The 24717-nt window shown below is 45.1% G+C and overlaps 1 protein-coding gene across 1 annotated transcript in view; it reads right to left on the reverse strand.

Moving 5' to 3' along the window:
• LOC137300352 (centrosome-associated protein 350-like) overlaps positions 1 to 24717 on the reverse strand; it is a 125490-nt gene that overhangs the window by 51859 nt on the left and 48914 nt on the right. The window contains exons 11-13 of the mRNA XM_067969436.1: positions 23063 to 23145; positions 15216 to 15955; positions 14264 to 14393 (exon numbers count right to left, since the gene is read on the reverse strand). Of these exons, the coding sequence (XP_067825537.1) occupies positions 14264 to 14393; positions 15216 to 15955; positions 23063 to 23145 (953 nt within the window). The remainder of the gene's footprint in view (positions 1 to 14263; positions 14394 to 15215; positions 15956 to 23062; positions 23146 to 24717) is intronic.

The following is a 24717-nucleotide window of genomic DNA, read 5'->3' on the forward strand; positions in this document are numbered from 1 at the left end:
TTAGTGACCATCTTTTATTTATGGCCCCTAGTTCTGGTTTCCCCAGCAAGTGGAAACATCTTCTCTCCGTCTACCCTATCAAACCCTTTCATAATCATAAAAAATCTCTACCAGGTCACCCGTCAACCTTCTCTTTTCTAGAGAAAAGAACCCTAATCTGTTCAATCTTTCCTGATAGGTATAACCTCCCAGTTCTGGTATCATCCTTGTAAGTCTTTTTTTCACCTTCTCCAGTGCCTTTAAAAGGTAATTGGCAAAAGAACCAGAGGCGAGATGAGAATTTCTTTTACGCAGCGAGTTGTTATGATCTGGAATGCGCTGCCTGAAAGGGCGGTGGAAGCAGATTCAATAATAACTTTCAAAAGGGAACTGGATAAATACTTGAAGGGAAAAATTTGCAGGGCAATGGGGAAAGAGCTGGGAAATGCGACTAATTGGACAGCTCTTTCAAAGAGCCGGCACAGGCTTCCTTCTGTGCTGTAAGATTCTGTATGCTTTTTATAATATCTAGACCAGAACTGAGCACTATAGTCTAAGTGTGGCTAACCAAGGTTCTATACAAGTTTAACAGGACACCCATTAGGGAACTGGACGATGTTGGAAATTAAGGCACGAGCATTTTCATTTATGGCACTTAGTTTAGAGTCCCCAAGTTTGGTGGGTGACAGTCACAGCTTCCTGACAATCAATTTAGAAATACATTTAGGTCAGTCTCAATCCAGGCTCCTCACGGGTATGGGCCCAGAGAACAAAATCATCTCTAATCGAGTACTGACTGGCAGTAACACATGGAGGAGCTGGGGTTGGGGAGTGGGTGGGCAAATGGAACATTTCACATAGATTGCTCTTTGATTCCTATTTTTTTTTTTAAACTAAAAATAGAACTAAGTTCCACTGCAGATCAATATCAAGCAGGCCTGGCAGCAAACTGTTCATTTGTGAATGCCGGGTCGTGTTGCCATCCCTCCAGGATTGTCCTGGAGTCTCCAGGAATTGAAGATTAATTTCCTGGACACAGCTGCGAGCAACACCCAGGAGAGAAAAATCATTGGGGCACTAAGGAAAATTGTGTGTTTTCATTTTCTTTGAACACTTCTGTTTATTAGTTATAAAAATATAGGGGATGGGAAAAAAAACGTTTGACTGGGATGGGTGGGAGGTCATGTGATGTAACTTCCAGGAATACGTCCAGAGTTGGCAACTCTAATGTCGGGTGAGAATTGGCTATGATGGTTAAACAGTCTGCCGACACTCACTGTCTAGGCCAGTGTTGTCCAATAGAAAGCGTTGGCTAGCCACTTGTGGCTTTGGCGACACTGTTTTAGCCACATTCACACAATGCAGGCAAATGTGCTTCATGTGTATATTCACCGAACAAACATCTGCCACCTTACAGTAGCCAAGGAAGTAAAGCACTCGATCGAAGAAACACTCACATCTTCTGCTCTTTCACCTTACCGATAAACGCACAAAAACACTAAAGTTCACATGCACACGCCGTGCCAATGAGTATTGAGATCATATGTCCAATGACAGTACCTATTAATGATTTTTTTATTTACTAATCAGAAATGCAATCAGCCAGATTTGGATTCCCAATCAGCCAGATCTGGCAAGTGGATAACGTATTGGATAACACTGGTCGAGGAACCCATGGAACCGTGTCCCAGTTTGAATTACCATCTTCAGGAGAGATGGGGAGATAATTAGGTGGGAAAAGAAGGAAGAAAAAGAAAAAAGGAACATCGCTCGACAATGGGTGAAAACGGACTGATTTGCAGCTCTGTCATTGTTACTGGATCAAATTCCTCCTTCATCAAAGGCCTTGGCCTCCTAACTGGAGTTACAGCATCTGTGTAGCAGCACTGATTTTATAGCACACGAACTACCACAATCTCTACGGCAATTCACAAAGACGTGGGAAAGCACGGTTAGTTTAATTCCTGACCCATCGACTTTGGGAGAAAGAATCCTAAATTCTTTAGCGCACCGTTTAATCAGTCACCCAGTGCTGTGAAATGCTGTTGAACAATAGTTGTGATACTGAATTGATTTCTAATACTCTTGACCAGTAATTGATCTCTTCTGTGGGACCTTGCTGTGCGCAAATTAATTGCCGCATTTCCCTAAACCACAACACTTACTACACTTCAAAAACTACTTTGTTGGCTGCGAAGCGCTTTGGGACATCCTGAGGTTGTGAAAAGCATTATATAAAGTGCAAGTTCTTTCTTTAAATTGAATTGCATTGCTGTTGGCCATAGAGTCATAAAATGGTTACAGCACAGGAGGAGATTCGGCCCATCGAGCCCATGCCAGCTCTTTGTAAGAGCAATTCAGTTCGTCCCATTCCCCAGTTCTTTTCTCATAGCCCTGCCAATTTTTTCCCTTCAAGTATTTATCCAATTCCTTTTTGAAAGCCACGATTGAATCTACTTCCACCGCCCTTTCAGGCAGTGCATTCCCAATAATAACTACTCGCTGAGTAAAAAAGTTTTTCCTCATGTCGCCTTTGGTTCTTTTGCCAATCCTTTTAAATCTGTGTCCTCTGGTTCTTGACCCTTCTGCCAATGGGAACAGTTTCTCTTTATTTAAACCCTTCATGATTTTGAATACCTCTATCAAATCTCCTCTCTACCTTCTCTGCTCTAAGGACAACCCCAGCTTCTCCAGTCTATCCACGCAACTGAAGTCCCTCACATCCCTGGAATGATTCTAGTAAATCTTTTCTGCACCCTCTCTAAGGCCTTCACATCCTTCCTAAAGTGTGGTGCCCAGAATTGGACACAATATTCCAGCTGATGCAAAGCTGAATTGAACTGTATTGATGTTGAAAAGTTATTTTGTAGAACTTCAACTGAATTTACTGCTGGTGATATTGGTGGATGAACACTTCATGGGCTTGAATCACATTCCTCCATCTGCTATTTTAATGGTGCAGTTATGCCTTTGTTTACCATTATCACCCAAAAGTAATGGCTAGCTTTATATCGGGTGGGTCCCATTTTTGGATACGAAAGGCATGTTAGCGTTGCCACCTTTTCAGGAGCTCAGAATGGCCACCTGCATGGATCATTGTCACCGACACCACCATGTACATTTGGCTTTGTTGAAGATTGGGGAAAATGTTTGCTCTGGGCAAATTGGGACATTAGCCGTCCTGTTTAAAATAGTGGGACAGAATCCCGGGAGATCCGCATATAATCTAGGCTGATCCACTGGTGCAATACATTGTCCAAGCTACCGTCCTTTGGATGAGGTGTCAGACTTGAGCCCCCATTTGCCTGTTCAGATGGTGTAAAAGATCCCTTGGCATGATTAGGAGAAGGATGGAGTTCTCCTGGTGTCCTGAACAACATTGTTCCCTCAGCCAACACCACCAATAAAAAAAATTAACTAGTCATTGACCTGTTTGCTGATTGGGATCTTGCTGTGCACAAAATGGCAGCTGTTTGCAAAACAATAGTCACTGCACTTCAAAGTAGTTCATTGAGGCTGAATGATTGTCTGTAGTCTCTGAGTCATCATGTGGCACTTTATATATGCAAGGCTTTTTTAAAAAAAATGTTTAGTTCAGGAGAGTTTGGGACTGCTATTTACAGCAACCAGATGCAGGTTGGCATATAAGGACATTCATCGTTTGTGAAATACAATTTTTATTTCCATCCGAGACAGGCTGGATTATCGCTAGTCAGTGACAGCTGTGGCTCAGTGGGGAGCTCTCTCACCTCTGAGTCAGAAGGTCGTGGGTTCAAGTCCCACTCCAGAACTTGAGCACATAATCCAGGCTGACACTTCCAGGCAGTACTGAGCGAGTGCTGCACTGTTGCAGGTGGCGTCTTTTGGATGAGACAGTAAACAGAGGCCCCGTCTGCCCTCCGAGGAGAACGTAAAAGATCCCACAGCATTATTTCGAAGAAGAGCAGGGGCGTTCTCCCTGGCCAACATTTATCCCTCAACCAACATCACCAAAAAACAGATTATCTGGTCTTCTATCTCCCTGCTGTTTGTGGAACCTTGTTCCGTGCAAATTGACTGCCGTGTTTCCTTACATTACAACAGTGACTACACTTCAAATGTACTTCATTGGCTGTAAAGCGCTTTGGGACATCGTGAAAGGCGTTAAAGAAAAGCATATAAATGTTTGTTCGTTCATGTGGAGATCAACAAAGTCATGTATTTTGGACAGAGGCAAGCAGTGGGCCTTACTCGATCCAGTTACCTGGATAGGTAGTGAGCTTTCCATTTATTGCACTCACAAAAGTGGCTTTATATTGGCACAATTTTAATATAGATTCCAGAACAATGTCACCTATGGGTCAGCTCCCAGAATTTAACCTGCTAAGTCTGGCTCCCTTCACAACAATAACTTGCATTCATATAGCAACTTTAATGTAGTAAAACGTCCCAAGGCGCTTCACAGGAACGATTCACAAACAGAATTTGACACCGAGCCAAATAAGGAGATATTAGGACAAGTGACCAAAAGCTTGCTCAAAGAAGTAGGTTTTAAGGAGCGTCTTAAAAGGAGGAGAGGGAGGTAGAGAGGTGAAGAGATTTAGGGAGGGAATTCAAGAGCTGAAGGTACTGCCGCCAATGGTGGAGTGAAGAAAATCAGGGATGCGCAAGAGGCCAGAATTGGAGGAACGCAGAGAGAGATCGCAGAAGGTCGTAGGGCTGGAGGAGGTCACAGAGATAAGGATGGGGGCGAGGCCATGGATGGATTAGAACACAAGGCTCCAAACCTGTAGAACCACAGCACTAGGTTCCATGGGTCTAGGAGTCTGTTCCCTGGGATAACGGAGCAGGGTTTCTCTGTGTAAAGTACAGGCAGTCAGCTGGCGCGTGGCACGTGGCTTTGTCCTAAAGTCTGAATCAAATAAGTGGGGCAGTAATCAATGAGGGAGTTACACTGCCAAGTCTACACAACGTGCAAGAGCTGGCTGACGACCTGCACTTCAACCCCTCTCAAAAACACATGCTATTCAAATTACTGACCTTATTGTGCATTATTTACAAATCAAAGTAATAACATGAAGACTTGAAAGAAAGCCAGTCCGTAAACTGGGCATTTTTACCGAGTGTCGAAAGTGGCCATGAATTCTCCATGGTTTCTTGTTTCTTACGAATTTTGCCAGGAAGAGAACTATGCTCCACACAAATCACCAGGCTTGGAGAGACCTTGTGAGAAAGGAGCACTTTCCTGCCCGTCTTGGCTCACACTGCAGACGTGTGATGGTGACAGATGTTTTATTTTTTTGCACGGAAACACAGCTGCCAAAGTGTTTTTTCTCCACAATCGGCTTATGTAAATCTCATTGCATTTCTGCAGTAATAAGCTGTAACTTTCCTGGCACGGAACTGCACAGGAACAGCCAAAAGAGCTTAACAGATTGTGTTTTGTCCCAACTACATAAAAATACCAAGAAATTTTAACACGGAAACAGGCCATTCGGCCCAACCTGTCCATGTCGGTGTTAACCCTCCACGTGAGCAAATAGTTCTCATCACATTTACCCACCCTGTTCCCGTATCCCTTCAACCCCTTTCCGCTCAACTACCTCTCTGATCTAATCTTGAATGTTGATACAGTTTCTGCTCAACCAGTAATACTGGAAGCGAATTCCACAGCCTCACATCTCTCTGTGTACAGAAGTTTCTCCTGCTCTCCGTTCTAATCTCTTATATTTAAGTTTTTCGTTTTAGAGCCCTCAACTACTGGAAACATTCTGCTTCCATCTACCCTGACCCGTCCTTTCATCATTTAAAACACTTCTATTATATCTGCCCGTAATCTGCGTTGTTCTAATGAAAGACGACCCAATTTTTCCAAGTCTTTCTTCGTATTTGTATTTCCTCGTGAATCTGTGTTGTACCCTCCCTATAGCTTCAGTTTCCTTCTTTTAGAAATATATATTAGAAATATATTTTAAAGATCCACTATCTTTATCAAAGAGTATTTGGGAAAGATTGGTTTCTAAATTTGGGGCAACAGAAATACTCTACAACAGACGATCTCATATACTATTATTGTTGCCTGGTATATCTTAGCAGATTGCTGGCTAGATATCAGCCATGGCTGACCCCTCAGAGAAGTGCTGAGGGAGTGCTGCTGTCTTTCAGATGACACATTAAACTAAGGCCCCGTCTGCCCTCTCAGGTAGATCCCACAGCCACTATTCGAAGAAGAGCTGGGGAGTTCTCCCCAGTGTCCTAGATAGCATTTATCCCTCAACCAACATCGCTAAAAAAAACGATTATCTGGCTATTATCTTATTATGGGACCTTGCTGTGTGCAAATTGGCTGCCACATTTCCTACATTACAACTTCAAAAGTACTTCATTGGCTGTAAAGCGCTTTGGGACGCCCTGAGGTTGTGAAAAGCGCTATATAAATGCAAGGGTTTTTTTTAGTTTTTCATGAAGGTGGTGCCTCTTTAATAAATTCCCAACAGGTTCACTAATCATTTGTCAGACCAAGGGGGAACAAAGAGCCATCAGCCGGTTATTAAGTCATTGTTAACCAAGAAGTGGACTTGGAATGTTCATCTAATCATGGAAGGATGTCTCTGCATTTATTGAACAATGTCTCTGCATTTATTGAACAATGTCTCTGCATTTATTGAACAATGTCTCTGCATTTATTGAACAATGTCTCTGCATTTATTGAACAATGTCTCTGCATTTATTGAACAATGTCTCTGCATTTATTGAACAATGTCTCTGATGTTTGCAGAGCCCACCACTGCCTGTGGAGTCACGATATGGCTTGCAGGGGGAGGGGGGGGAAGAGGGGAGGGGAGGTGGAGATGGATGGCGGGAGAGGTAGGACGTGTCCAGTCACGATGCGCCAGCCATCATTGTATGGGGCAGGCATGACGGACCAGCTGTTCTTTACCTGCCCGTCATTTCCGTATGTTCGGAACATACACACGGCAGTGGGGTCTTGCTCACAATTGGTTGTGTTCCCTTTCTTAGACGCTAAAAAAGAAACAATTAAAAGAGTACTGCGGAAAGGGCAGGAGTATAGGCCGAACTGGATAGGCCTCTTTCTGTGTTGTAAAATTCTACAAATCACAGGCTGGAGAAATATCCTCTTTCCCATTACTCAGAGAGCCTCTAATATTTGAGAACCTGCAGAGGATATAGAGCAATACACAGGTCTCCCCTGAGCTAAGCCAGCTTGACAAGAATCCACAACCGATGCTTAACTTGATTGAAATGTTCCAAGGGCCACTATTAACGTAACCGCCCAGATTAAGATGCGCCAAGTTGACCCAGTGTTCAGGAACGCTTTGAGCAGAGAGCTGAAACTACACAACGTAACATAAATGAGAGAGAGTGGCATCATCAACTGATGACTAGTCTTTCTCATCCCACTCACCACCATTCCAGACATAGAATTCAGTCCGAGATTTGACGCATGAGTCCAAAAAAAATCTTCTTGTGGTTTCCAAAGAGGTGGTTGGATGTTCAGATGTTAGAAAACAAAACCACTTGGTTAAAGAAAGATGCTCTCCGTTTAATGTTAGTAGCTTCTTACACAGATAAATTCGGAATCCATCCATAACTCCCCTGCATCCCTTTCCGATTCTCCCTTCCCCGATCCTCCCTATCCGCGTCTTCCTTCCCCCCTCATGCTCCCATTCCGATTCTCCCTTCCTGCATCTTCCTCCCCACTCATCCTCCCATTCCGATTCTCCCTTCCCCGATCCTCCCTTTCCACGTCTTCCTTCCCCCCCAATGTTCCCTTTCCGATTCTCCCTTCCTTGATCCTCCCTTTCCGCGTCTCATTGATTCACTCTTCCCCGATCCTCCCTTTCTGCGTCTTCCTCCCTCCCCGCCCCCCCCCCCACATCAATTCGCCCTTCCCCGATCCTCCCATTCCATGTCTCCCTTCCCCGATCCTCCCTTTCCACGTCTCCCTTCCCTGATCCTCCCTTTCCACGTCTCCCTTCCCTCCTCAACCTCCCTTTCAGTGTCTTCCTTCCCCCCCCCATCCTCCCTTACCATGTCTTCATTCCCCCCTCATCCTCCCTTTGAGTCAACCTACTCCAAACCCAACACGACTTTGCAAAACAAGAGTCTTATTGTTAAGTAAAGAGTGTCGGGGGACAGAAACCTTTTTTGTAAAAAAGCTAACAATGCAACGGACCTTGATCTGGGAAGAGGGAAGAGGGGGGAGAACTTAAATCCAGCTGCAATTTTCAGGAACCAAACAATCGTCTTAAAAAAAAAATGATCTCCTGCTGTATTAAGCATCACAGTATCTATTGTTTTGGGGGTGTGCATTAAATATATTAACAGACAGAAAAAAAAATCATCTTTATGAAATTAATGTCATCTTAGAAAAATAGCCCCAAGTGTTTAAAACACCAGCAGATTAGCCGAGGATCCTTTCACTTCACAGTGTCTCTCAGTGAAATTAATTTGATGATATAAGCCCCTGAGATAAGAACCACCACCAGTCCACAAAACTATTTTGTTAAGATTATTAAGGATTCTATCCTCGACCCTCGTTCATCCGCCATTAAGTGGTCTTTAGGTTCAAAGAAAGATTACGCTGTTTTACAAAAAAAAAATCAATATACTAACAATGCATTTTCATTTCAAACTGTGGCAATGCCTTTGTTCAAAGGCCCAGGCTTCCCGCTCGCATCAACCTAATCCCGGTCTGGACAGCTTCCAGTCCACTCCCCCTTAGCTGCATAATCTCGTATATTCCTGCTCTAAGTGCGAAGGTAAGAAAGAGTCAAACAGCGGAAGGCCATTCAGCCCATCAAGCTTGCTCCTTCCAATTATCTTTCTTGCAGAGAAACTTTAAGTGAGGAGATATGGGTCCAAGTAGAGGACACCGGCAAATCTGAAGAGTAAGAATGAAGATGAGATGCGTGAAGCGGTAATTAGGTGGTGCCGTGCTTGGATTTTATAGGCCTGTCGCTCGGAAGAGAAAGGGAAGACATGAGGAGTTCCATGTTCTCGAGGTCTTGGGGAAGACAATCAGTGGAGTTGGAGAGAGCCACATTGAGAATCATGGATTAGGGCAAAAGTTTCAAGATAATGGATAATTTGAGACTTAACTTGAAAAATTAATGGACTAGGAGTCAGAAGGGAGGGCAGGAGGAACACGAGCAAAATTCAAAAGGTGAAGGAAGGGGAGACCGTCAGTAAGAGAGACTGGCAAGATGGCACAGGGAAGGGTAACTTTAGAGGCTCACATCTGATGGGCAAAAGGAGGGGTGCCATCACAGCCAGAGGCCGTACTGGATGTCAGAGTATGTAAATGACCACAGGTGTGTCTCATATGGTGAGGAAGTGGTGATTCAAGCATTTGTTGCAGGGAATCTAATCTGCAATCTCAGCTCTGACTGAGCATCAAAAAAGGCATACAGACACCATTTTTCAGGCAATGCCACTCTGTAATCACAGCAGCCATGTAAACATGTCCTGAATCTAGTGGAATCCCGCTTTTCAAAACAATATAACAGTTCAAAAGAACATTACAGTCTACTCTTCTGTTTATAGTTTTAATCGCTTGTCTGATTCTGTGCTGAATAACCCATTTTACAGCAACAGATTTTCCCAACAATGGTGGGATTCACATGATCACATTTCATTCCTTTAAACACTTCAGGCTGCAAGTAATGAAAATATGTTTTAAAATTCAATGTCTTCCTTAGTCACTTTTTAAAAAAATAAACCTTTATATATTAAGAATAAAACCATCACCGAGTTGCAACTGCTATTGTGTCCAGTCTGATAATCTCCAGACAGAAAAAAGCTTTTTCATTAAAGAGACGCAGATGGACTTCACTTGTCTGGTCTTAACCTTAATCCTGCAGACAAAACGCGGAGACTGTGCTCTCGTTCAAGTTGTAATACTCCCATGAGTCACTACAATATTTAAAATAAAACCACAGGCAGACAAGCTGCTGTTTAGTGCTGCTCGATTGGGACCTTATTTTTCCAGTGAGAAATGAACTTGCGTCTATATAGCGACTTATCGTGCCTCTCGGGATGTCCCAAGAAGCGTTGCATCCAATTTTTTTTTTGTGCAGTCGCTGTTATATGGGTAAACAAAGTAGCCAATTTTGCACACAGCAAGATCCCACAAACACCAACAGCTGGATTTTGGTGGTATTGGTTGAGGGAGGAATGTTGGCCAGGACACCAGGAAAACTCCCTGCTCTTCTTTAAGTAGCGTCATGCCAAGTATAGGGGACATATTATAAACAGAGCATCATCTCGCACTTACACCAGTGGGATTTATATAATGGATTTAAAGTAGGGGAGCAGCAGATTGGGGGAGCATTTAACTCCCTCCTCTAGGGTGATTAACCCTCCAGATTAGTGCCATGGGATCTTTTACATCTACCAGAGAGGGCAGACAGAGCCTCGGTTTAATGCCTCATCTGAAAGATGGTTCCTCAGACAGTGCAGCACTCACTCAGTACTACACTGCGGGCGTCAGTCTAGCTTTTGTACTCAGGAGTGAGCCTTGAACCCATGACCTTCTGACTCAGAAACGAGAGTGCTGTGGCACTGAGCCATGGCTGAAGGCGCTGCAACTGATGGTAGAATGCAGGGAAGCGGGGGGCGGGGGGAGGAAATACAGACTGTCGACCGATCAGAGGAGTGCTCCGCTGGCAGGTGGAGAAAGGTCATTTGACAAAGTCTGTCCGAGTCGACCGACTGGGCCATTCTTGGAGAACGTGCACCTTCCCTTTGGGCTGGAGATACCCAGAGTTAATCAAAACGTTACTGCTCGTCCCAAAGGAAGGAGAGGGGGGGGGGAAATGGACCAGTGCCAATATTTATACAGAGAAGACGAAGAAAAAAACAGATAAAGATCGATGGGCATTAGGATTTAAAATGAAACACAACTGACACAGTTACTTTCAGCTAACAATCAATTGCTTTTAACTGTGACAAATTAACCGCGCACTCTACTGAGCAGGGAATCTCTTACTCAAAGGATTGACATTTTCCTGAACTGAGCGTTCAGTTAAGCAGCAATTACATTTAACACAGGGTCTCATCATCCCTCAATTTTTCTTAAAGCTCCACATTAACGTTATATCCCAATTTAAAATGCTAGAAAAACACACCCGCCCAGGGGTGCCCATCACTGCCGCCCTGGACCAGTTGTCAGGAGGTGACGCCGATTGATCTCGGATGATTTCTTTTCTGCCAACTTCCTCTTCCAAAAACCTCTACTTGATGCCTCCCTCGACATTCACCCAAGTTTGGGAATGTGCCATGTTCGAGTTACAAACACAAGTACACCCATGGAGCGCCAGTGTGTGAGCACTGTGCCTTTGTCTCAACAACAATATGCGTTTATATAGTGCCTTTAACATGGTAAAATGTCCCAAGGCGCTTCACAGCAGCGTTATTAAAAGCTTGTTCAAAAAGGTAGGCTTTAAGGAGGGTCTTAAAAGGAGCAGAGAGAGGTAGAGGGACAGAGAGATTCAGGGAGGGAATTCCAGTGCTTAGGGCCCAGGCAGCTAAAGACACAGCCGCCAATGATGGTGCAATGAAAATTGGGGATGCGCAAGAGGCCAGAAGTGGAATGGCTGGAGGAGGTTACTGAGATAGGGAGGGCCGAGACCATGGACGGATTTGAAAACAAGGATGAGAATTTTAAAATCCAGGCATTGCTGGACCGGGAGCCAACGTAGGTCAGTGAGCACAGGGGTGATGGCACATTAATTGCTGTTGGTTTGAGCTTGTATAAAGTGCAACAGATTTAGATAGAAAAAGGAAAGTTGACAAGTTGCATCAATTGCAACGTCCTGTATACTTGTGTGCTGTGGAGAAAAACAGAGCTATGGTGTCATCTAGTGGACAAGATAGATATTATAAGCCTTGGACAAATGCAGTAAGAAAGGATTTGTAATTATTTCACACCTTTCACAACTGCAGGAGATTCCAATGAAGTATTGTTGAAGTGTAGTCAGTGTTGATGTGAAGGGAAATGCAGCAGACAATATGTGCACAGCAAGGTCCCACAAATGAGATAATATGACCGGGTAATCTGTTTTAATGATGTTGGTTGAGTGATAAATGTTGGCCAGGACACCGGGGAGAAATCTCTCTTCTTCGGAATAGTGCCTCAGTACTGCACCAAAGTGTCAGCCTAGATTATGTGCTCAAGTCTCTGAAGTGGGGTTTGAACCTACAACCTTCAGATTTATGCAACTGCAGCTTAATCTTCATTGCTTTAGATGTAACTGTTGATTCTGAGATCACCCCATCACACTTGCTTTAAGGCAGGAATGTCCAAGCTTTTGCTATTTCTGGTAAAGAAAGAAAGGATTTGCATTTATATAGCGCCTTTCACGACTTCAGGACGTTCCAAAGCGCTTTACAGCCAATGAAGTACTTTTTGAAGTGTAGTCATTGTCGTAATGTAGGAAACGCGGCAGCCAATTTTCACACAGCAAGATCCCACGAACAGCAATGTGATAATGATCAGATAATCTGTTTTAGTGATGTTGGTTGAGGGATAATTTCACCTCAGAGGTTTAACATCTCATCCAAAAGACGACTCCTCCAACAGTGCAGTGTTCCCTCGGTGCAGCACTGGAGCACCAGTCTAGATTTTGTGCTCGAGTCTCCCTAGTGGGACCTGAACCCACAACCTTCTGGTGGTTGGACCATATTCCGGGAGATTTCATTGCACGATCTCATGGCTCCAATCACTTCGCCTCCACGCTCCCGCCACTGGTCAGCCGACATGTCAATCCGTGCCACATCTGGTCAATAATGGCCGTTGCAATATGTACAATCCCTTGCGCTCTAGAAACTGCTCTCTCCATCGTGCATTTTTACTGGTCCATATTGTATCCTGGGCGTGTCAAAGGCCCTGCTGTTTGTCGGAGTGAAGTGGGAGGAGAAAATACCCCTATGATTTTTCTCTCACATCGCCATCAGGAGACGATCAATCAATCTTTAATTACGAGGAATTCACCAGGACAACGCTAATTTATTGGCTTCTTCGGTGCGTTCCACAGAGCCTCATGGGCCATGTAGAAGAGTTGAAGCAAAGCTGCCGTTAATTTGCAAGCGGCAGATCTCGGAGTTTTGATTTAGGATTTTTTCCGCAACGAGGGGAGCAAGTACTTTCCAAACCTACGGGCTCACAAACTTCCAAATAGAACAAACCAGAGAGGAAGAAACCTAAGCACAAATAGAACAGAGCTGCCTGGCCTTTGTATGCCTCGTACGCAGCACGGGCTGGAATTTGAGCACCTCATCGTTAAGTATTCATTCAGCACTGGAGTCAGCTCACTTGCTTATTTCGAATAAACCAATAAGGAAGACGTTGGGATGCCCCAGTGTCATTAACAGAAAGGCAACTGCACAAGTGCCCCCTTCAAACTGAGGGGGCACCACTAATACAATTAAACATAAAATCTAATTAAACTAAAATAAGCTCACAATGTAAATCGCGACATTATCATCGATGTCGACAAGACTCCACTCTATTCTCCGCAGTGCCCACCGGTCGCAGAAGGCCCCAACGTACCAGCGGGCACCGCACGTTCCCTCTCCAGGGTCACCCGGGCACGGACTTACTCGCGGAAGCGAGGCGGGCAGCCGGAGTGACGCTCCCCCCACGGACCGTGTTCACCCTGCATCTGCGCATATCTCACTGGTACGTGGGCAAGTGCATCATTAGTGGAATCAGGTAAAAGCCAAATCTGGTTCATAGTCTAAAGTTGAAACAAGTCTGGAGATCACCTGAGGGAGGGGTCAGAGAGGAATTTTCCAGAGTATTTTTTTCCCCGTTTTTCTCCCAGGAGATTTCATGGCAGCGGGGGTGGGTGGGGAGAGAAGTGGCGTCTAGTCGTGATGCTGCAGCTATCTTGGTGTGGGGCAAGCTTGATGGACCAGCTGGTCTTTTCCTGCCCGTCAATCTTGTACGTTCGTATGATACTCAGGCTAAGAAACCCAACCAGGAGCAGCTCAGTTCATTTAATAGGCAACGCAACACCCCTGGCACCCTAGAGGGAGCTTCAATCGCGGTCTAAAATCACAAGTAATGGTAGACATCTTCCATGTGCTGTGCTTATCAAACACACCCCTACGTGAAGTGACTAGCTCCTATGTGTCATTTTGAAATATTTATCTTTTCCTCTCTTCAGTCCCCCTTGTGCGACACACTTTTCTCACCACATTGTGGCAGTAAATATTCCGATCATTACCACACACCACGATACCACGTGGCTTCAATGACAGTCTCTCTATCGTGCAATACCTTCCGCCCAGAGACCTGTTCTCAGACCGGGCTGCTCTGAAAGGAAGCTCGTGTGTTCTTATTTCTCTTGCTGCTTGATGGTTCCCTTTGCCAAACGATCTCTGGACACCAGCACATTTATTCGCTAACTCTGAGAACGAAGGAGAGCAAGAAGGAAAAAAAAAATGGATTAAACAACTTCAGACACTTGGGAGGGCAGAAGGACAATGAGTTTAACAACTGACCGTCAAGGTACTTTGTAAAAAATAAAATGTTATAGTTGGTCCAGCTAAACACAACCTGTCCCATCTCCCTCCGCCTATCCTCTTGTACATTAGAGATACAGGAGCCACCTGCATCCATCATTCTCCCACAAGTTGTTTTAGAAATGGGTTGGGCATGGCTTCAGCTGTTCATCTGTCGGCTTCCAGAAATGAATAAAATGCCAGTTAGACCTGGCCTAAGAATCGTGCACAGTTGTGTAGTGGTTATAGTGCTGGACTAGCAACCCAGAGGTGGTGATTTCAAATCCCATCGTGGGAAGTTGTGAAATTGTTCACTAAATCTAGGAATTTGTGGGCTGATGATCATGAAAGCTGGATTGTCATAAAAACCCAACTGATTCACTAATGTCCTATAGGGAAGGGAACCTGCCACCTCACCTCATCCCCCCCACACCCCCTGCTCCTGACCCCAAACCTGGTCTGGCCGACATGTTACTCCAGTCTCACACTAAATGGTGACTCTCAATCCACCCAGTTGTACAAACATTTGCTGGAAGGTGGCCCACCTCCACCTTCTCAGGGTAACTAGGGGGATGGGCAATAGATGCCAGTCTTGCCAGCGACGCCCACATCCCCCATACCTGCCGGTGGAACTCTGCCAGAAGAGAGGAGTAAAGGGGAGAAAATCTAAAAATAGAACCGGGGGAGATGGGCAAGAAAAAAAAAAAACCCCAAACATATTGTTCTACCTTTCTGTTCATCTGGCAGTGTGTCGCTTGGCTCTCCGGGTTTGCTGTGTAGTTCATGTTCTGCCAAAGGTTCAGAGTCACTCCACAGAAAGTCCTCACTGGGAGGAGATGAACTGCACAGCAGCTCATCCATTAATTCCTTAACCTCCAGCTCAGTTTTACTTTCCACACCCTTGTCCTTTGTCGTCTCAGCTTCCTGTTGGTCTGCCCCCTTCTGAAGGGCGGTGGGTGAGATTTTGAAGTCAGTCGGCCCTCTTGGTGTTGTGGCTAGGCCAATGCCTGGGAATCTTTGCCACTCCGGTCCACAACTGTCATTCAACTTGGCTGCAGGATCAGGTGGTGCGAAGCCGCCCAAATCAACCTGCGTCCACCCATCGTTGCGGCCTTGGTTTCCAGGGCTTTTCAGGATCTCCGCCTCGACACCCAGCCTCTTAACTTCATCCTCGATACGGCCGCTGAGGGCCGTAGCCATGGAGCGAAGGGCCTGGATACGCTGCTGCTTGCTCCTGTAACCGGAGCACCCATTGAAAGTGGCTTTACAGCCCGTTTCCCTCTCACAGTTTGCAAGAGGTAAAGGCAGGAATTGATCGACTGGTGGTGAAAGGGATCTTAGTGGGGAAGACCACTCTGGAGAGTGATGATGAGGTTCTAGGTCCTTAAGTCTCAATGGACTACGTTGGCCGTGCAGGTAACGATGGAATGGCCCCACGACATAACTCAGCTCCTGCTGGCATGACCCACTGCGTAACAAAAGATACATCGTTACATTTTACAATAAACGGTACAATATTGTAGGAGAGCACAAATTCTATTCTCGGCGAGCTTTCAATTTCTGCGAGGGATTTCTCATAGAATTGGTATCACATTACATTCAACAACAACTTGCATTTATATAGCACCTTTAACGTAGTAAAACATCGCAAGGTGTTTCACACGAGCGATTATCAGACAAAATTTGACACTGAGCCACATCAAGAGATAATCCTGGAAATTGCTCAAGGACTAACGGCAAGACTAACAGGGCTCACCGTTATTTCAGGGCAAATGGAAGAGCAAGTTCTGGTCACTGTACGTGCGCAGTCAAACACTGAAATCTGGAAATTGCTCTACCATTTCCCCAGCTCGTTTGAAAACTTTGCGGGAAGGACAGCTCGCCGGCTGAATGAATGGACCAGCACGGGCTTGCTGCAAAACCCAGCTGGAAATGAACTAATCTCTCCATAAAAAAAGGTACACTGGGTTTTTATTTTAGGTCTAAACTAAGTTTTAATGGTGTAGTAAGTATTAATGACTGGCACTGAAAATTAACATTTAAAAACATGGAGTCTCATTCCTCCCAATTTTAATTGTTGTTGGACATTTAAAAAATGTTTTAAATTTAAATTGTTTTTACTTATTCTTTGTCTTTTTTTAATCTCTGTCTCTTAATCTTACCCTCTCTTTATTTCGCTTTCTCTAACTGATTTTATAGTGAATTTTTTAATCTATCTGATTCTTAGTCTGTGTGGCACGTTAAGGATGTTTCAAGCCGATTGGTTAAGGGGACAGAGAAATCCTTTCCCCCGTTCTCACAGCTCGGAGAAGCCCGGGAAAGAACGCTGCACTTGTTTAAGGTCACCATTAAAAGGAAGTTGCTGCCGAAAAGCCCGCAGATACTTAGTGGGTGAGATTTAAACCTAATGAGTGGCGGGCATTGTTGGTTCACCACTCAGAGCAATTTCTGGGCCATTAGGACAGGTGTCAAAGAGATAGGTTTTAAGGGGCGACTTAAAAAGGAGGTAAGAGAGGTAGAGAGGCAGAGAGGTTTGGGAGAGAATTCCAGAGCTTAGGCCCAAGGCAGCTGAAGGCACGGCCGAGGAGGTGTTCGGGTACATTCCCACGAGGGAGAAAGGTAGAGCAACTAAAGCCAGAACTGCCTGGATGAGAAAAAAAGAAGGAATTTGGGGATGCGCAAGAGGCCAGAGATCTCCGATTCCAATCGTCCCGGCTGTGCAACCCCAGCAAACTCCCAGAGTTTAGGCCCAAATGCTTCGGAGCACAATGACGGCAAACTTTTCAATTCAATTAACCTTAAATTGTTTTAAGGTGAGTTCCCCCGAGGTGAGTAAAGACACCGCCTGCTGTTGCACTGAGTCATAGAGAGGATGAGGGTCCCAGCTGTAATTCACCAGCCGATCTCAGTCAAAGCAGCAGGGAAAGGTGCTGCAATTCCCCTTGCCGTGGTGGGAGGGGCGGGGAAGAAGGGGTGTGGAATACAGCCAAGGTTCCCACTGCTGATCACCACCCAGTGATCCCGGCTGGAACATAGCATCAGGAGTATGTCTTTTTCAGTCCCTCGAGCCTGTTCCACCATTCAATTAGACCATGCCTGATCTGTATCTTAACTCCTTCTACCTGCTTTGGTTCCATAACCATTAATACCCATGCCTAACAAAAATCTACCAATCTCCATTCTAAAGTAAAAACACTCAATTGGAGGAGGGCCAATATCAGTGGGATGAGAACTGATCTGGCTCGGGTAAACTGGAATCAAAGGTTGGCAGGCAAAACTGTAATTGAACAATGGGCGGCCTTTAAAGAGGAGATGGTTCGGGTACAGTCTAGATACATTCCCACGAGGGAGAAAGGTAGGGCAACTAAAGCCAGAGCTCTCTGGATGACAAAAGAGATAGAGAGTAAGATGAAGCAGAAAAAAGGGGTGTATGACAGATGTCAGGTTGATAACACAAGTGAGAACCAGGCTGAATATAGAAAGTTCAGAGGGGGAAGTGAAAAAGGAAAGAGGGGCAAAGAGAGAATATGAAAATAGACTGGCAGCTAACATAAAAAGGAATCCAAAAGTCTTCTATAGGCATGTGGACAGTAAACAGGTAGTAAGAGCACGTGTGGGGCCGATTAGGGACCAAAAAGGAGATCTACTCATGGAGGCAGAGGGCATAGGCAAGTTAATAAATGAGTACTTTGCATCTGTCTTTACCAAGGAAGAAGATGCTGCCAGAGTCTCAGTAAAGGAAGATGTAGTTGAGTACTGGATGGGCTAAAAATTGATAAAGAGGAGGTACTTGAAAGGCTAGCTGCACTTAAAGCAGATAAGTCACCCAGTCCGGATGGGATGCATCCTAGGTTGCTGAGGGAAGTAAGGGTGGAAGTACTGTGGAGGTACTGGCCATAATCTTCCAAACATCCTTAGATACGGGGGTGGTGCCAGAGGACTGGAGAATTGCAAATGTTACACCCTTGTTCAAAAAAGGGTGTAAGGATAAACCCAGCAACTACAGACCAGTCAGTTTAACCTCAGTAATGGGAAACTTTAAGAAACGACAATGCTGGACAGAATTAGCAATCACTGGGACAAGTGTAGATCGATTGGGGAAAGCCAGCACGCATTTGTTAAAGGCAAATCGTGTTTAACTAACTCGATAGAGTTTTTTGATGCGGTAACAGAGAGGGTAGATGAGGGCAATGCAGTTGATGTGGTGCATATGGACTTTCAAAAGGCATTTGATAAAGTGCTGCATAGTAGGCTTGTCATCAAGATTGAAGCCCATGGAATAAAGGGGCAGTAGCAGCATGGATACAGAATTGGCTAAGTAACAGGAAACAGAGTAGTGGTGAACTGTTGTTTTTCGGACTGGAGGGAGGTGTACAGTGGTGTTCCCCAGGGGTCGGTACTAGGACCACTGCTTTTCTTGATATATATTAATGACTTGGACTTGGGTGTACAGGGCACAATTTCAAAATTTGCAGATGACACAAAACTTGGAAGTGTAGTGAACAGTGAGGAGGATAGTGATAGACTTCAAGAGGATATAGACAGGCTGGTGGCATGGGAGGACACGTGACAGATGAAACTTGATGCAGAAAAATGTGAAGTGGTACGTTTCGGTAGGAAGAATGAGGAGAGGCAATATAACGAGAGGGCACAATGTTAAAAGGGGCACAGGGACAGAGAGATCTGGGGGTATATGTAAACAAATCATTGAAGGTGGCAGGCAGGTTGAGAATGTGGTTAAAAAAGCATACGGGATCTTGGGCTTTATAAATAGAGGAACTGAGTACAAAAGTATGGAAGTCATGATGAACCTTTATAAAACACTGGTTCGACCACAACTGGAGAATTGTGTCCAGTTCTGGGCCACCGCACTTTAGGAAAGATGTGAAGTCCTTAGAGAGGGTGCAGAAAAGATTTACGAAAAATGATTCCAGGGATGAGGGACTTTAGTTACGTGGATAGAGTGGAGAAGCTGCGATTGTTCACCTTGGAATAGAGAAGGTTGCGAGGAGATTTGATAGAGGTGTTCAAAATCATGAAGGGATTAGACAGAGTAGATAGAGGGAAACTGTTCTCATTGGCAGAAGGGTCAGAACCAGAGCACATAGATTTAAAGTGATTGGCAAAAGAACCAAAGGTGAGATGAGGAAAAACTTTTTTTTTTAAAAACACAGCAAGTGGTTGTGATCTGGAATGCACTGCCTGAAGGAGGCAGATTCAATCATGGCCTTCAAAAGGGAACTAGATAAGTACTTGAAAGGAAAAAATTTGCAGGGCTACAGGGATAGGCCGGGGAGTGGGACTAGCTGGATTGCTCTTGCATAGAGCAGTACAGACTCGATGGGCCGAATGGCCTCCCTCTGTGCTGTAACTTTTCGATGATTCTAAGATTCTCAGTTTTAATATTTTCAATTGACCCCCAGCTTCAACAGGTTTTATGGGGGGAAAAAAGAGAGTTCCAGATTTCCACTCCCCTTTGTGTGAAGAAGTGCTTCCTGACATCACCCCTGAACGGCCTAGCTCTAATTTTAAGGTTATGCCCTCTTGTTCTGGACTCACTCACCAGAGGAAATAGTTTCTCTCTATCAACCCTATCAAATCCTTTAATCCTCTTAAACTCAAAGTGTGGAAAAGTGTATGGACTTGGCCAAGTACAAGAACAGACCAAAAGGGGGGTAATTTTAACCTTCGGCAATGATGTAAGACGGGCAATGCCGGATTGGCCATCCGTTACACACCACGTCCGTTCCACGCCTCCTCGTTACACGTCCCACACGATATTCCTTTCCAATGACATAATGGGAAGCCAATCCAACATCACACAATTTACACCATCGCAAAAAAGTTACATTGACCCCCAATGTGTTGCCCCCACGGTCACGGAGCTACTGAAAGTCACCAGCAAGAGACTTACACATGAAGAACGGCCACTCTGGTGGGATATCGGAGAGCAGAGACCACCCATCAATCTGAACCCCAGCATGAGTCAAGACACCAGGATAGCAGAGGCAGGGGGTGAGGGTCGGAGGTGAGAGGGTGGGAGTAGGAGAGAGGGTTGGAAGGTGTAGACGGGCGTGAGTGTAGGAGGGGGTGATGGGAGGGGGAGGGGGTGATGGGAGGGGGAGCGAGTGGGCAGGAGGGGAGGCAAGGGAGGATGGTTGAAGGGGTGGGGGTGAGAGGGTTAGGGATGTGGGAATGAGAAGTTGATGGGGTGAGACCAGAAGTGGGTGATGTAAATGTACAGCTACAGCAGGTCTGATTGTAATGGTTGTGCCAGAAACTTATTTCGTTGTATCATCTTTCAATGTGTCAAGCTCGGAGGATTTAACCACAGAAAACAGTCTAAAGCAATTAGCTGCCACTGTTGAGTGATTCTCAACAGGATCTGTGCCGCACAGCACTGGAGCAATGAAAGGAGACCTCAATTAAAACAAAATTAAATCAGACAACCCGATTTATTGTGCAATAAATTAATTTGAAGTCTCTAATTGGCATTTGACAGGCCATAATTTAACACTTCACAAGGCTGGGAACCAGGCTACTTCAGGCATCAGTCCAGACGGATCACATGGCAGTGACATGGACTCACGAGCCGGAACATTCGATAATGTCTGATCTCGGTTGACGACACAATCACAAGCGACCTTTTGTCTGTGATAAGTGTTGTGGCCGGACCTTCCACTCCTGCTGCATGTTCTCAACATGGCGTACGTCAGCCCTGCATACTCGATTGGTGAGCCTGGTGGGTCACCTCCGGCCAGCAAGTTTACTTTGGGGCTCTCGCACGTCAGAAGCCGACAGCATTACCACAGGCTTGAGGCCTCGTAATCCAGGCTGACACTCCCAGTGCAGTACTGAGGGAGTGCTGCACTGTTGAAGATGCCGTCATTCCGATGAGACTTAAACCGAGGCCCAATCTGCCCTCTCAGGTGGACGTTAAAGATCCCAATGGCAATATTTCGAAGTGGCCGTTATTTATCCCACAACCAACATCAATAATAATCAGATTATCTTGTTTGTGGGACCTTGCTGTGCATCAATTGGCTGCTGCGTTTCCTACATTACAACAGTGACTACACTTCAAAAGTGCTTCATTGGCTGTAAAACGCTTTGGGAAGTCCTGAGGTTGTGAGAAGTGCCATATAAATGCAAGTACTTACTTTCTTTCAATGCGAAAGTGGCTCACCAAAAGTAATGCCACTATTATGCCACTGCCTGACTGCAGGTCTCGATTTGACCCCAGTACCTACCGTCAGTGCTGCAGAGCCAGCAGACCGGAGCTGTACTGCCAGCTGCACGTCGCTCTCTGGTCATGTAAAGCGGAACGCCGTACATCTGTGCTCAGTCTAATGCATGAGTAAGCACAGACGTACAGATGATGAAGAGCTAACAGGACAGTTAACAGGGTGAAAAATGTTACAAAAAAACCCCCTGAATGGTCTTGTCTGATCATCTGGGAACTTTTTAAATGTTTGTTTTGTACCAGTTGTGGTTTCACTGCAGTGAGAAGCCAACGCGGTGACTGCTGATCCCCTAGAGTGGCTTCACGTTGCTTTGCCAGAATGCGATCTGGACAAATTCACTCCCAAATTACACGACACCATTTGTGTCGACACAAAGCCAAACTGCTCCACATCAGCGCAAACCGTGTTGCTGAAAAGGCCTGTTAGGGGGTTATCAGCTGGGAACACGAGGGACAGGAGTAGGCCATTCAGCCCCTCGAGCCTGTTCCGCCATTCAATTAGATCACGGCTGATCTGTATCCTAATTCCATTTACCCACCTTGGTTCCGTAACCCTTAATACCCTTGCCTAACGAAAATCTATCAATCACAGTGTTGAAATTTTCAATTAACCCCACACCCCCAGTCTCAACAGCTTATTGGCGGGTGGAGGGGTGGGGTGGAAAAAGAGTTCCAGATTTCCACTGATGAACAAGCCCATCCTGTCGCCTAGCAACATTCCAATGTAAAAATGGGTGGAATTCTGTGGTAAAGGTTAACAAACCAAAACACGACATTCGTCAATCCTCCTGCGAGGATGACTGACTATTTGTGAGGCGCAGTCACTGAAGGATGGCCCAAAAATGAAAAAGGGTAAAATCACTTCAACTGCTGGCATCAAACCTGTGAAGGCTCAACAGCAAGGGAAGCAAACATCGACAGTGTCGTTTATACAAGGGTACGGCACACAGGCACCAGGAGCCCTCCTGTTACTCATCCAAGAGGCCATTCTTTGTGTGTGGACCTTGAAAGTACATGTCGGCACTGTGGAGGATGAGACAATCGAGTGTGATCTCATCCTTACTCTACATCCAGACTCAAGCTGGTTGAGGCCACTGGCCAAGTGATCAGGAATCTGATTGTTGCCTCCCTCGATCAAGACTGCTGATCATCGTGCTCCTTCTGCTTCCTTGGTTGAGGTCAACTAATTTGGCACAGACCATGGATCAAAAGCCACGGACCTTCGTGGTCTCTGCGACTCTGTCCTACACTGGATACTCACTCACTTAGCCATTTGGAGAGCTGCTGGAACAGTTAGTTCTCAAATCCCAACTTGACTTTGAGAAACGTTACCTTTCCTCTAGGTCTCCAGGCTCGGTCCTGCCCTGTGCTGGTGCCCGGTCTTTAATCACTTGAGCTGCACTCACTCTATTTTCCTATTAGAAAGAAAGTGAGCAGATCAATAATAAATTCATTTTGTTCGTGAATTCCAGCACGAGATTAGACACGATACCCAAACACAGTTTCTAATCCAACAATCTCAGCCAAATTACAACAAAATAAGTTGCATGTTACGGTTACTATTTCAATAAAAGCCATATAGGTTGCACCAGTTAGGAAGGAACATGGGAACAGGAGTCGGCCATTCAGCCCCTCAAGCCAGTTCAACCATTTAATTAGATCATGGCTGATCTGTTATCTTAACTCCATCTAACTACCTTGGTTCCATAACCCTTAGTACCCTTGCCGAACAAAAATCTATCAATCTCAATTCTGAAATTTTCAGTTGAAAGTCACCTTTGTAATGAGAGGAAAGGACTGAAAGGTGCAACTCTTATGCTCAGTTTTACAGTAATTAGACAGCTCAGCTTCCCTACAGCACACCCATGAGCCATGACCGTCCCTCAGCTGACAAATGCTGTACAATTGCAATTACTGAAAGTTACACAGTGGGCGGCTGAGCAAAGAAATTAATCGACCGGTTACATTCCGCAGGTTACAGGCGGGGCTCCCATCAGAAGTCTGAATTCTTAGCCTAATTACCAACCAACTGTGCTTATTACAACTCGCTCGTAACATTGCCTGGACCCTCAATTATCATTCTCCTCTTCTTTATAATAACTAGTCGCCAACAGGAAGGACCATAATGGAATCTTTGGACTCCCAATCAGTTTCCCAATCTCTGACCAATAAAGGCACGGCTTTCTTTAAAGGGACACTATTTCATGAGTAAACGTTTGGCAAACTTTTTTCATCTGTAAACCAACACACATCTCAAAGACACAACAGATGTCACAATCTCTATCATTGGGTCATTTCTTCGCATTTTAATCACATCTTCTTCTGTTCCAAATGAAACAAAATGGTTTAGAAACAGTTTTCAGGACAAGAGTTTAAATATAGATAATCCTGTTAGAAAGAATATAATCATGGTAACTTAGAAATGGGGTTGTCCTATGAGGAGAGATTGAGCAGAATGAGAGGTGATCTCATTGAAACATATAAGATTCTGAGAAGGCTTGACAGGGTAGATGCTGAGAGGCTGTTTCCCCTGGCTGGAGAGGCTAGAACTAGGGGGCATAGTCTCAAGATAAGAGGGTGGCCATTTAAGACTAAGATGAGGAGGAATTTCTTCACTTAGAGGGTTGTGAATCTTTGGAATTCTCTACCGCAGAGGGCTGTGAATGCTCAGTCGTTGAGTATATTCAAGGCTGAGGTCGATAGATTTTTGGACTCTCGGGGAATCAAGTGATATGGGGATTGGGCGGGAAAGTGGAGTTGAGGTCGAAGATCAGCCATGATCTTATTGAATGGCGGAGCAGGCTCGAGCGGCTGTATGGCCTAATCCTGCTCCTATTTTCTTATGTTTTTATGAAATAAGTTGCATATGATTGCCAACAAAGTGAGGGAAACCACTTCTTATAAGGGAGACAGTGGGTGGGAACGAGTATAAAAGTAGGGACAAAATGCCAAGTGGTGTGTCGCAAGACAAGAGTCAAGATTTGCAC

This window comes from Heptranchias perlo, chromosome 31, assembly GCF_035084215.1.
Source record: "Heptranchias perlo isolate sHepPer1 chromosome 31, sHepPer1.hap1, whole genome shotgun sequence".
Lineage (NCBI taxonomy): Eukaryota > Metazoa > Chordata > Chondrichthyes > Hexanchiformes > Hexanchidae > Heptranchias > Heptranchias perlo.